The 14,252-nt window shown below is 42.6% G+C and overlaps 1 protein-coding gene across 1 annotated transcript; it reads left to right on the top strand.

Moving 5' to 3' along the window:
- The first annotated feature begins 6,914 nt into the window (after positions 1-6,914).
- LOC149617980 (uncharacterized) lies at positions 6,915-8,439 on the top strand. The gene is made up of 2 exons (XM_089856208.1): positions 6,915-6,958; positions 7,719-8,439. Exons 1-2 carry the CDS (start codon positions 6,915-6,917, stop codon positions 8,437-8,439), a joined length of 765 nt encoding a protein of 254 aa, XP_089712334.1.
- The last annotated feature ends 5,813 nt before the right edge of the window (positions 8,440-14,252 follow it).

The following is a 14,252-nucleotide window of genomic DNA, read 5'->3' as shown; positions in this document are numbered from 1 at the left end:
TAATTCAAATCTTACATAAATAACCGTAGCATAAGCCCCTTGACTAGCATCGCAGAATCCATGTAATTCTTGAGATACAATATCGTCCTGGCTAACTCCGTAATAATGTCTTGGGATTGAGATATTACGTAATTTTGGCAATTCAAGAGTCCATTTGCTGAAGACGATTTTTTGGTTAGAAAAGGGTGGGGATTTTCCACGACAGGGTTCGAACAGTAGGATTATCGATTGAGTTGAAAACATGTTATCCTACTGCTCACCCTGGGGCTTTACCCTTTTCTTTACAAAGTTTTCCATTTTAACATTCTTAGAATTTATATTTTTTCTTTTTTGAACGGATATTTTTTTAGGGTTTTTTTGCAATTTCTATTTTATACAACAACTTTTTAGTAACAATTTAAGTAGCAATTTTTATAAGTAAGAAATTAAGTAACAAATTTTATAAGTAAGAAATTAAGTAACAAATTTTATAAGTAAGAAATTAAGTAACAAATTTTATAAGTAAGAAATTAAGTAACAAATTTTATAAGTAAGAAATTAAGTAACAAATTTTATAAGTAAGAAATTAAGTAACAAATTTTATAAGTAAGAAATTAAGTAACAAATTTTTTTTAGTTAAGAAAATAATTAACATTCTTAGAATTTATATTTTTTCTTTTTTGTAATGATATTTTTTTAGGGTTTTTTTGCAATTTCTATTTTATACAACAACTTTTTAGTAACAATTTAAGTAGCAATTTTTATAAGTAAGAAATTAAGTAACAAATTTATAAGTAAGAAATTAAGTAACAAATTTTATAAGTAAGAAATTAAGTAACAAATTTTATAAGTAAGAAAATAATTAACAGGTTGCTTTATCACAAATTTCAATCACTTCCGTTTGTGTTGAAGCTTCTGGAAACCTTTCCGTTTGAACACAAACATCAGAAACCTTTGTTTTGACAATTACCGGAAAACTAAAATCTTTTCTATGGTTGTAAGTTTGTAATCCTACATTGACTGTTTCAATTATTAGAGTTTGTGTCGAAGAATTAGACTTTTGCAAGGAAGGTGTTACTAATTTGTTATCTTTCTTTGCTATTACAATTTCATTACTATCTAGTCGTGTGCTACTCAATGAAGTATCATTTATTAGAGCTAACTCTTCTAGAAGGGAATCACCAATGCCACTATCTTCTTTGACGCATCTGATACATTGAATCCCAATGATTTGTTTCCATCTTTGATCTTGCGATTTTTGTTTTTTTTGAACCTGATCTTTGGGGAGAGAAGAACACTTGCGCTTCCTTAAATAACGTTCCACTTTTGAATTGTCAAGGTTCATGTCATCCAACTCTGCATTTAGACACTTTGACGGGAGCTCGTCTGGGTTTGTGGTATCATATAAGGCCGATGGTGCTAAAATTATCAAAACTGTTAATAGTACACATATCTAGGTTTTTAGTTTACACGTTCACCCGTACTTACCTCCACCGAAAAAATTTTTTGAACATATCCTAATATGTTCAAAATAGGATCCAGGGCCAAGGCTTAAAGTTTTTAGCCACTTAAAATTTCTTTCTCTAGAAAGAGCTTCTGTTAAAAAAGCCCACCTTTCTATCCTTATCATAACGACTTTTACATCCATTTACACTACAAGCTATGACCATTTACAAGTTTTAATCCGCTTTACACAGATGATAAATGCCAACCAACATGGACGCGCCCACCCGCGCCTTGAGCAGACGCTTAAAAATAACTTCAAGAGAGCATTGAAGATGGCAGTTAAATCGTGCTATGACGTAGAGCCCTGGCAACAGTTAGCTCCCTATTGGGAAAGTGGAACAGAAACTAAAACTGAAAATCCACCCTGAAGCTAAAAAAATCGATAACGCTTGAGGCGCCATGCAGTTTCAGGCAGGGTCTCAAACGATTCAACAAATCTCGATATTAATTTGATCGATTTTAATACAGAAAACTTAGTATGATTGAGCGTAAACAAATGTAAATAACAATTATTTTAGAAAAAATTAAAATACGTTTAACATTTAAGAATTTTAGAAAGCAACATATTTTTGAATTTTTTTCCCATGATAAGCGTGAACACCTCTGTAATAATAATGTAAGGGCTACAAAATTGGATCGGTTTGGATTGTAATCGTCATAAGACATCGTTTAAAACAAACTTCATGTAAATCGGTCTACTAGATCTCGAGATATAGAAACATCCGGTATGGTAGCCATTTTCCAATATGGCGGCGAAAGCCGGCACCGGAGGTTTGGGGACTTTTGGTACATTAATGAGAACCATAAGCTCATTGGATTCTGAAATTTTCAGCTTGGTCATATTTAGTTCCTTTCAAATTCATATCTACCCTGTAGGGCCTGTACTAATCCGGTTAATCTCTCTTGTGAGTGTTTGTGAGCCGCCCCGCTCCGGCGTTTCCCCAGTCTCCACTCCCGAGAGTCGGGGATCCCGACCGTTGACCGTAGCATTAGCAAAGGCACTGTGATTGGCTCAATTCTATCACCTGCCAGATAAGGCTAAATAACCCCAGAAGTCCATTAAATTAGCCTAGGAAGCAGTGGCGCCGCCAGGATTTTTTTACAGATAGGCTAAGGAAGATTTAGAGGGCCCCTTATAAAATTTCAAGAGAAAAATTTTGTTGCGCAACGTCGATAATATTAAGTTAACAACTATTTTTATCATATTATTCATATAGAGAAGTTTAATATATTAAAGTTCATTATTATCAGACAAAAGACATATTATTATACGTATAAACTGTAGTTTGCGAAAATAATAAAAACAAAAAGTCGGAGAGAGAGGGGCATTTTCAGTTAAGGCTCCTATGAGGTCACTGTGCACTGTCGATGTGGTGAGGAAAAGGGAAATCGGTTTACAAAAGGAGTCAGCACCCTTTAACAGTGCAAAAATGATTAATCGTAACGCGTAAGTAAACCCTTAATTGAAGTACAGAAAATCAGACTGATTGTTCCCTCGTTGCGCTATATTTTACTGTGCTAAAATGATTGCCCGTAATCTGTACACCAATAATTTACCCTCTTTATAAGTGTAATAGTGCGACACAAACAAAAAACTTAAGTGAGTTTCCCCACAATAACGCATACCTAAACCTTAATTGAAGTACAGAAAATCCAAGTGATCCCCCACCCTGACCTTAAAAATTACGTTCATAAATTTACTTATGTTAAAATTGTAAAACACTATATTAAAGGTATGCGAATTTACAATTTCATATCATATTTTCCCACGAAAGTATTATTTTGTTACAAGTCTCTACTTTCAAAATGTCAAGTTTTTAATATAATTGAACCAATGTTTCTATTTTTAAAATTCATTGAAAAATCACGAAAACTCAGTTTCGATATATCAACAATGTTGTCTTGTCGAGCTTGTCCGCCTGCTTGATGACATCACTATGACGTTGAGGAAAAAAAGCGCGGGAATCCTATACGCGCGAGGCAGGGTGGGAAATAAGGATTTTTTTTAAACTGGACATTGGGCCAGCGACCCCTCTGGCCTGGAATAAATAAACTGGTCCATGACCACTGACCAGGGCGCGTCGTCTGCTAAATTGAAGAAGTGGATAATTACAATATACTAGCTAATGTCTGGACTCTGGAAACCCTTGAATTTTCTTAGTGGTCCTGTGGACCACTGAAGATTTAATTTTTAAACTGGCCCAGGCGATTTTTAATTTCCCACGCTGGCGCGACGTATACGCGTCTCTAGCTTCTCACCAATGCGGCCAGTCTAAACTCTTGGTCTGATAGCGGAGAGAGTGGCACCATGTCACGTGAAAAAAATATATCTGTGACGTCGAACTACAGGGAAACGTCTCAGCCTTTCATAAAAAAAAGGATTTGCATATGAAGGATTTTCAAATGCATATTACCAAATAACCAGAAATCGGAGAATTAAAAGCTTGCCATTTTTGAATTTACAGAAATTAATTCTATCTTTTGTTATATAAATCAGAGGTTTTTCAAACGAAGCTTCTCATACCCTTTAAATATAAAGATACTATCAAAAGCGGATTATGCTTCACACATAAAAAAGTACGTAAGTCCCACTTTTCGATAACTTTAGCCACGAATTTCATGACATTCCCGAAGTAAAAACTAAGCAGACGAACAAAAAAGCTTTTAACCAATCATAAGCCCCCTAACCGTGGATAACGTCTTTAATGCCAGACCAATCGGCGACGGCTATTACTATTTTCTTGCATGGGACCTCGACTCGGCCTCACCGTCGACATAACCGGGAAGCTAGGATTCCCCTAGGAAGGCAAATTTGCGGTATCGTTCGTTAGTCGTTATATTATATTCAACGTTTTAAAGCTCAAGTTTCGAAAATTTACGAGTCTTTCAATAAGTAGTCAACTAAATATTGTAAGAAATGTTTTAATTTCAACAGAAAAATAGCTCTGCAAATAATAGTAGACTCGAATACTACACTAAGCCTTGGCTAGATATCAGCGTTATCCCGATTCCCGAGCCGCCGGCGGCTGGGCTCGCCGTAGCCGCGAGGACAGAAAAGATTCCTTATAAGAAAACAGATACACGGTGTCTTAAATAGTCCAAGCAAAAGCTACCCAGATTGATAAGATCTTTGTGCCTTACTCCCAAATAATCTTTGGTATTGTGAATAGTTTTAACTAAAGAATATTTTGTTGACACCCTACTCAGTCTTAATAGTAGTTCCATAATTTATGTACCTGGTAATTTGGTTCTTAAGGCTGAAGGCTCGCAAGGATCCGAAGGGACCGCGTTACCGAATTATGTTCCTCCGCGCAAGGGAAATTTCTTTCCAAGGAGCTTTGAGAATATCGTGTAGCTCCCCCAGGCAAATGTTACGTACTTCATACTACTACTTCTGATACTATTAACTTCCTTTTGTTTTCAAAATTACTTTCGCTCTCAGGAGAAATTCAGGTAAATTCTGGGATCGTGATAAACACCGCCTTAAGACCATATAAAAAAATATATACTATCAGTATATACTTGCTTTTCATTTAATGTTAACCTCGATTTCCTTGAATGTTTAAATAGAGGAGCGGGATTGAATGCTTGAAATCCTTATTGTCGACGGGTGACAGGAATTTTAAAGGGAGAGTTTAACAGCTTCCATTATATTAAGGCAATCCAATAATCGTTTCTTTCACTTTAGATATATCGAGAAAACGTAAAACACAATTCACAATCATTAACCTCACTTGTACAATTAAGTGAAATGCTTAAACTTGCTTTTACAATCCCCTTCCATTTAAAAAATAACGAAAAATATCACCTCACCACAATCCTCTTTCATTCACTGTCCCTTCAATGACGAACCAAAAATTTACACTACTACTACTATGAGAATGACAACAGGGCAGGTCAAACTAAGAACCTCATCGTAGATGTACGTCATACGATGTGGCCAAAAATCAAAAAGCGAGATAAACTTTCTGGCTAGTCAAAAACCTTTAACACGAAAGTGTTAACCCATTTTCCATTTTGTAGAATATTGTAAAAATCAGATACCAAAAAGTTCATCATCCTTGTGAAATTTTGTCTAAAGTAAATTATTTTGTAGGCCTAGATCAAAATATTGTAATAATGGTATTTTAATATTATGGGAACCTAATTTCGGGGCCCCTCTGAAATTTACGGACGGCGCCACTGCTAGGAAGTAACCAAAAGCTGGGTTTGGGACTCCCCTCTCTTGTTTAGCAATACTGATGAAGGGCGACACATTCGCCACCTGGTGATAATGTTCCTCATATCTCTGGTTTAGGTGCGACTCGTACGCCAACTTTGCCCTATCGAGAGAGAAAAACTATTGGCTGAAAATGAACACTGTATCTCTAAAGGGACCGGAAAACGCCCCCTTCCACTGTAAAACCGAGCACTCTTTAGCATAGAATCAGGAGAAGGGATGGGGGTCTGAATTTTGGAACAGTCAAGGTCATTCAGTTTTTTATTACTCTTCATAAAGCTATCGAAAAAAAAACTATTTAACGAGCGTGGCCATTCGTTTTTTTTATTTTTTTTAATAAAGCAAACGATCTACCCTTTAGAGATTCAGCGTTCATGGGCGAAGAAGTCACGCCCCGCTCACGCCAAGAAAGACTTCCTAGATTTAAGCTCGAGATTTCTTACAGTGTTAGGAATGGGGGAAAAATTTAACCACCAATCCATGTAGTTATAAGGAGTTCTTACCCCAGCAAAGACGTACGCCATACCAGCTATTGTAATTGTTTCCTTCCTTGGCAAATTTAATGGACTGATAACACCAAAAATAGAAAAATACCTAAACACTATTTTCCCGGAAAGAAGTAAAGACTTTCGTATTGCTTACTCCCGGGTAATTGTAACGTTAATAACGACATTTTCCAAGAAAAAAAAGAATAAAATATTCAACGATCCGCCGACGACTTTACAGACACTTTAAATGGGTTTTAGATGCGTTATTGCTATCAAAATGATTGGAATTTGCATTGTGCATATAAAACCGCATCTCGATAATGTTCAAAAACGTCATTACGTCATTACATAAATAACTTTCTTGAATTTTTCTAGTACTGAATGTTGGGAAATTTTGTATTTGTTGTATCAGGAGGTGGAAAATAATCGATAAAATCTTTAAGCGTAGAATTGTATGAAAATCTGTCAACGTTTTTTCCGAGCTAAAAGCTCACCATGGCAAAAGTAAATAGAAATCAAAAAGTTAATAGCTTTAAGTCAATCGTACCTTCCCGCCCGCATGCTATGTAAAATGAGTATCGAGTATCACGTGGCCTGCTTGTAACCAATAGGATGTTCGCATGACGTCATAGAAGCGACAAGAGATATTGGAAAGCAGTACAAGTTACTGAGCATCATGGGAGTATATTTAGGGCAATATCATTGGTAGCCGCGCTTACGTGATGGAAAATGGCGCCGTAGTAGTGCGGGTAATTGCTGAATTATGGTAAATTATATTAAAATACTGAAGTCTAAAACTAATTAGTTTCATAATGCCGCGTAAAAAACGATTTTAGTTTCGCCTTCGGTATCGACCCAGTGCAATTTTTATCTGAAACCTACGAATAATCCGCATACTCTTCCATCATGTTGCAAACAAAAGTTTTCAAACGTCCTTGGCTCTCCCAACATTGTAGTATTGTTTTACGTTCATCTTTTTGTTTCACGAATTCGTCATAATCATATTCCTTATCCATTTTTCATATTATTATTTTATCGCATTCATAGGCAATCACATGTAGTCTTCACAGATTTTGTACTAGGCCTAGGCTATACTGTCACAGTCTCACAGCAGACAGCTGATAGAAATTACCTTTAGAACGCATGCGCGTCGATTAAACCTTCAACAACCCGCACTACTTTGTCTGAGCGGCGCGACACTAGATACGTTAGGTACATGTCAAGTGGTTCGCTAGGTGCTACGCCATTTGTGCACTGCCGCGGAATAGGAGCGGGAATATCAACTTTCATAACGCTCCCATGCCGGGGAGATATTAACTTCTTGTTTATAATCTATTTACTTCTGACCATAGTAGAAGGGAAAATCACCCAGGTTTTAAGGTTGGTCCATTTAGAAAAAGGACCACCCTGTAGCTCAGCTAGGAAAGGTTGAGCGAAAAAGCGATCACTTCTCAATAGAAATTCAGAGTGTAAAGAAGTACCAAGTAAAAACGTTCTTTTACAAACTGCAAAATTATTGGTCAAAGGAGAGAAGTTGTAGTCAGATGTCTCCTGGACGGAGGAAGCGAGAAATCATTTATCAGAGCGGATATTGTGAAAAAACTAGGATTAGAAGAAGTAGGGGAGGCAAATTTAAACCTTCTGACGTTTGGTGAGACCACCAGCAAGAGATTAATTAGCAAAAGAGTCAAGTTAGAGCTGAAAAGTTTACTAAGCGAAAACAAAATAATAATTGAAGCCATCGAGTCCCCAGAGATTAGCATTGCTCGCCGTAAGGTTCCTAGCCAAGAAATTCAAGCGAAATTGAGAGAACATAATTTAAAATTAGCGGATCAGTGTAATGGAGATGGAACCGAAGAGATCGCCTTATTATTAGGTGCAGATGTATATTGGCAGGTCTTAACAGGAGAAGCTCATCGTTTGACGTCTTCTCTAGTCGCCATGGAGAGTTTATTTGGTTGGGTAGTGCAAGGACCCAATACAGTAGGCAATATGATAGTAATTGAAGAGACAGAAGATAGGGAATCAGTCCCAATAATGAACGTAATGCTGCAAGAAGAGGACATTATAAATAAAGCGGATAAAGCGATAAGAGCATTCTGGGAACTAGAATCCTTGGGCATAAAAGAGATTGAAAACAAGGAAGATAATACAGAGAATGAATTAGCCACAAAGATGTTTAAAGAAAGCGTCAAGTTTAAAGAAGATAGATACGAAGTAGAATTACCTTATTATTATTGTTGTTGAGGAGGGTACGCGCCTTAGCACCGATGCCAAAGGCATATTGTGAATCCTCATATTCAGGCCTTGAATAGGCCCGTAGCTGCAGCGTAGCGAAGAATTCGCTCCACCGTAATAGAGGAGACCCTCGAGGGTTCCAATGTATGTGAATCAAAATATTCTAGTCTAAGCGAGGCGAAGCAGTCGCACTCGCAAAGTACGTGAGCGGATGTTTCTTCCTTCTCCTGACACGACCTACAGAGAGGGTCGTCGGCAAAACCCATCAGATGGAGGTGCCTATTAAGCCGACAGTGCCCGGTCAAAAGACCGGTGGCCAGCCTAATATCCCATCTGCTGAGCGAAATTAGGTCTCTGGCACGAGACCTGCAGGGACCATTGACAAAAAGTTTAGTCTGTCTCTGGCCCTCCATGTTATGCCCAGTGGCGTCGCTAGGCCTTTTTTGGGGGGCTATAGCCCCCCCAAATTCCAAACTTAGCCCCCCCCCAAAATAATCCGTAAACCCTATCAAAAAATTGCTGTTAGCAACCTAAAATTCTGTAGCAATATATAAAAAATTATAATGATAGATTCTTGAAGTTTTATCACTGCAGAGATGAATTTCAATACCAAAGAGTAAAATTTTGAAAAAAAGAACAGATGGAGACAAGAAAATGTTTCATGTTCTTTCGGATGGAGTCCCAATAGTGTGGACTAAAAGCTAACCAAAACTAAAAATAAACTTAAGACGAGTGAAAATCCTACATAATCGGTTCCGTAGTGGCGTAGTCTTTATCAATAAAAGGTTGTATATCTTTAAAATACGAATAATTTCACGTTGACACGGATAGTTTAAGGTCTACACATTTTCCAATGAACCCATTAAGCAATTTTTTTTAATAATTTCTTATAATAACTAGTTCGCCCAGATTTAGCCCCCCCCCCCAAATTTAAAACCCTAGCGACGCTACTGGTTATGCCAGAGTTGGTTTTGTATGACAGTCAACCTGTCATGCAGACACCGTTTGACGTGCCTGTAGGGGATGAGGACGGCCGGCTCCGGCCCCAAGAGCTTGGCCTCCGCACCCCTTTTCGCAAATCTATCGGCTTGCTCATTGCCATGATATCCGCTATGCCCTGGCACCCAGTACAACAGAACCCTGTTGCAGGATGCCAGTCGCGCTAGCAGATCAATGCAGCTGCGCATTAGTTGAGAGGTAATCTGACACTGGTTCAGCGCGTTCAGGGCGGCCTGACTGTCAGAATAAATTCTCACAGTCCGTCCGGTATACCCTTTGTTAATGCAGTAATCTGCGCAATAACAGATCGCGGCAATTTCCGCCTGGAACACACTAGCGAAGGTACCCAGGCAAGCAGAAAAGCCGACCCTTGTGGTTTGGCAGTAATAGCCGGCGCCAGCGCCGGAATCAGTCTTGGAACCATCGGTGAACCAAATAGTTTCACTTCCAGTGCCAAGAGGCAGCAGGTTAGTCCACTCTGCCCGACTGGGAAAGTGGATGCTGAAAGGCTTAGTGAAATCAAAACTGGTAACGGTTTTGTCAGAGCACATCGTAAGCGACGGCTCAAGTGCGGCGTACTCCCGAAAGAGCTTCGTATGGCTGTAATCCCAAAGTCTTGGAACCCAACAGCCACTAATGTTGAGCCTGTAGGCTCCCATGACAGCCTCCTCCTCAATGAAGAGATGAAGAGGAAGCATGTCAAGGAGCACCTCCAGGGAAGCAGTTGGGGTCGATCTCATGGCCCCCGTAACACCAATGCAGGCAAGCCTCTGAAGCTTGCGCAGGGCAGCCTGCACCGTCTTAAGCCGGACCCTTGTCCACCAGACAAGTGCCCCGTAAGATGGTATGGGTCTGATGATCCCAGTATAGAGCCAGTGTACAGCCTTGGGGTTGAGGCCCCAAGTCTGGCCGACAGAGCTCCTGGTCCTCCAGAAGAGCATCTTGGCCTTCTTAATACACCTATCAAGATGCGGCTTCCATGTGAGTCTGCAATCAAAGGTCACCCCCAGGTATTTCACCTCGGAGGACTTTGTCAGGACCTGGCCAAAGAAAGAGATATCATTGAACAGATCCTTAGTATTCTTCCTCGTAAAAGGAACAAGGACAGTTTTATCAGGATTAACGGTGAGGTTAACCGCCTGACACCATTGTTCCACGCTAGAGAGAGCAGATCTCATAAGCGCGGTAACAGTATCCGGGAACTTCCCGGTAAAGACTATCGCTACATCGTCCGCATACCCGAAGCAGCTACAGCCCCCAGCACCCCCGAGCCTCCCCAAGAGTTCGTCCACCACCAGGCACCACAACAGGGGGTAGAGCACTCCACCCTGAGGGCAGCCCCTGCTGGTAGTCACCCCTAGAGAGTCCCCAAGGAGGGACACCGACACCTCGCGGTCGGTAAGCATGGACTTGATCCAGCGGCCAAGAGTGTCGCTGATGCCAAATCTCTTGACAGCTTCAGTAATAACCGAGCTAGAGACCTTGTCAAAGGCCCCCTCAATATCGAGGAAGACGGCCAGTGAAATTTCCTGAAACTCGAATGCCCTATCCAGGCAATTCGTAACGTCGTGAAGGGCCGTCTCAGTGGATTTGCCTTTTTGGTAGGCAAATTGTGAAGAAGAGAGAGGAGTTACCGAAAGTACCTCGTCTCTAATGTACCTGTCCACCAGCTTCTCCAGAATTTTGAGGAAGAAGGAGGTCAGGCATATGGGCCTAAATGCCTTCGCCTCGAGATAGGAAGCCTTCCCGGGCTTGGGAATAAAGATGACCCTAGAGCGTTTCCAGTCACGAGGTATGTGACCGAGAGCAATGCAGAGTCTGTAGATCTTGCAAAGCGGAGAGGCGATGTGGTCTAAGCCCTCCTGCAAAAGCAGAGGGAAGACCCCATCGGGTCCCGGAGACTTGTAGGGCTCAAAACAGTTGACAGCCCACCGAAGCTTGGGAATCGTGACAACCTGTCTGGCTACAAGCCAGTCTTCCCTCTTAGCCCTGTGCAGGACAGGGTAGAGAGAGTCGGGGTTTGTTGGATTGATTAAAGTAGAGTCAGGAAAATGGGCCTCCAGCATGTGCTTGAGAGTCTCAGCCCCAGACTTAGTGTACACACCCTCCTGCAGCTTAATAGTATTAAGCCGATGTGTGTTGTCGTGCGCTAGGATCTTCATGACCCTAGCCGTGGCAGGGATATTGGAGACCTGCTAACAGAAGGTCCGCCAGGAGTCCTTCTTAGCAGCTCTAATGGCCCTGTTGTAGGTGTTAAGGGACTGCCTGTATCCAGCCCAGTCACCCGTGCGCTTGGCTTTGTTAAAGAGCCTGCGCGTGCATTTACGAAGCCGGCTGAGATCCGCGTTCCACCAAGGGACAAGCCTCGAGCGGTTAACGGTCTTAAGTGGGCAGTTCCGGTGGAATGACTCCATAATGGAGCACTGTAAGTCACCAGCAGCCCTATCAAGATCCTTAGGTGAAGTAAGTTTAGGAGTGTGACCCCCTCCGTAGCGTAGGATTAGGTCTTCCCTATAGCCGGCCCAATTGGTCCGTTTTGGATTGCGTATCTCCGTCCCCGCCGGGACAGAGGTAGTCGCGACAGTAAAGCAGATGTGCCTATGATCCGACAGAGACGGCTCATTAGACACATGCCAGTTAGACACGGAAGACACGAGGTTTTCCGTGGCTAGCGTGAGGTCAATGACCTCCCTTCTATTAGAAGTAACAAAAGTAGGTTCATTGTTTTGATTAAGAATATGGAGTTTGCAACCAACTAAATATTCTAGTAAATCATCACCTCTCCTGTTGCAGTCAGAACTGCCCCACGTGATGTGATGAGCATTGGTGTCGCAGCCAATGATTAGTTTGTACCCTCTCTTTTCACATTGATCGACCAAATTGATCACCTCAATTGTCGGGAGAGAGTCCGCGTCGTGGGCAAAGTATGCAGAGGCAGCCGTGATAGTCAACTTGGCATGCCCAGTGGCCAGGACTAGCTTCACGGCCGCCGTGTCCTGGGACGTGTACAGCGGTAGAGAGATACAGCAAAGATCCCTCCGAACCAGAATACACGCCCTAGGTCTAGCAGCAGTTTGGTCATAAAATAGTGACCCCGCCAGATCAAGACCCTCTATAGCGAACCTCCTGCAGAGTACCGCAGAGGCCGCCTTACTATGGTGCAGATTGATTTGAGTTGCACGTAGCGTCCCCATGGTCGTTAAGAGAGGGGTTCAGAAGGGACCTAGCTACACCTCATCGGTCCCAAGAGGGCTAGTGGCACCTCCCCCCCCCGACAGGCAAGTTCCCAGTCCCTAGATCCTCCCCCTCACCAGGACCACTAGAACGCACATCGGCTGGATCCCGAAGGGTCCCATCCGATTCTTCCAGTAGGGTGGACTCATCCATGGAAGAACAAGCTTCGGAATGAGCCACCCCTTCCCCCTCTGTGCCTAGAGCGACACCAGCGAGCTCCACAGCGAGATCCCCCATCTCGCTAGTCCCACCCCCTGCCGTAGACTCGGCTACAGTGGTTTTGGTGGTTTCCGTGTTCTGAAGGAGTTTGACGGAACCCTTGTCCACTCCAGTAAAGCCCACGAAACCAGCTTTCTTAATGGCTTCCAATGAGGAGCCATCAATGAGCAGTACCCAGTACCGTACGGCCCTGTCCACGTACGTCCGGATACATTTCCAACGTTCAGTGGCAAAACCTGCATTAAGGGCCTTTAGGCGCCGAAACAGCACCGCCGGCTCTTTGGTGATCTGGTCCTTGGTGCGAAACATTACCTTAAACGGCTTAGGGAGTTCGCTAGCTCTCATTACTGAGAGCACCGCATCCCCCACCACCGAGTAGGCTAAGTTGTCCTTCAACCATTGCCCAGTGAACGAATCCTCACAGGAGTATACTAGGGCCCCGGTCGTCAGGCTAAAGTTCGCAAGGCGCGGTAGAGGGCTCCCCGAAAGTATCCCATCCAGCGCCCCTAGAATCGCCTTCTGAATTGGGCCCACGTCTTCCTCCGTGATGACCGCCGTCGGATAGCCTTTTTTGACAATGGCCATCTTTTTTGAGCTGGCGGCGTCACTATAGGACTTAGCCTTTTTCGACGCCGCCTGCGAGATACTGGGTGAGGGAGTCGAATCCTTCGCTCTGGACCTCTTCATTGGGTTGTCACGAGCCGCCGCACCCCCAGCGGGGGTGGAGACCGTTTCAGACCCCGATTTGACCTTTTGCCGAGAAATCTGTCGTTTGAGACGACGACGCACGGTACGTTTCGAGGGCTTGCCAGACACACGCACCGATGAATCGGCACGAGTATCGCTGGATACAAGCCCTTGTAAAGTGGTATCAGTGAGGGTTCTGCCCTGAGCAGACCCCTGCACCGTAGGTTTGTTTGGTTTAGTTTTAGGTAAGTGTTTAGAATCCATAAGAATCCCACGAGTAAGGGGGCAAGTAAACGGTCACCACCCGGTAGTCCCCCACCCGGGTGGAAGGCTAGATACAACGGGGTGTCGCCAGGTGCCCCGAGGGGATCGTTAGCGATACCGTAGTTTTACTTCCCCAGTACCATGCAGCCCTCGGCACGATGCCTCAACACCTTGGCTTGAGAAGGACGCGTATCCGCTTAGCCCACACAACGTAGTGGTAACCAGCTCTCACCACCGAGGAGGTGTGATACTTCGCATTGATGAGGACCCAAGCTAGCGTGTGTAAAGTTAAGAACGCGAGCGGGAAGCCAAAGCAAGGGTGGGAAAGAGAAAACACTCCATCTAGCTTGCGTCCCCAACTTTGAGAGCCAGAATTACCTTGGATTGAAGAAACAAATAATTTGGGTACAAATTTTAAC

This window comes from Phalangium opilio, unplaced genomic scaffold, assembly GCF_054372755.1.
Source record: "Phalangium opilio isolate 3A_F unplaced genomic scaffold, DU_Popi_V2 ptg000217l_1, whole genome shotgun sequence".
NCBI lineage: Eukaryota > Metazoa > Arthropoda > Arachnida > Opiliones > Phalangiidae > Phalangium > Phalangium opilio.
This window is presented reverse-complemented; position numbering and strand designations above follow the sequence as displayed.

Excerpts from the sequence above, each read along its gene's own strand:
- LOC149617980 (XM_089856208.1), top strand. The coding sequence starts at position 6,915 with ATGGAAAATGGCGCCGTAGTAGTGCGGGTAATTGCTGAATTATG. Across the intron at positions 6,959-7,718 it reads CGGGTAATTGCTGAATTATG|GAGAGAAGTTGTAGTCAGAT; the intron begins GTAAATTATATT and ends TATTGGTCAAAG.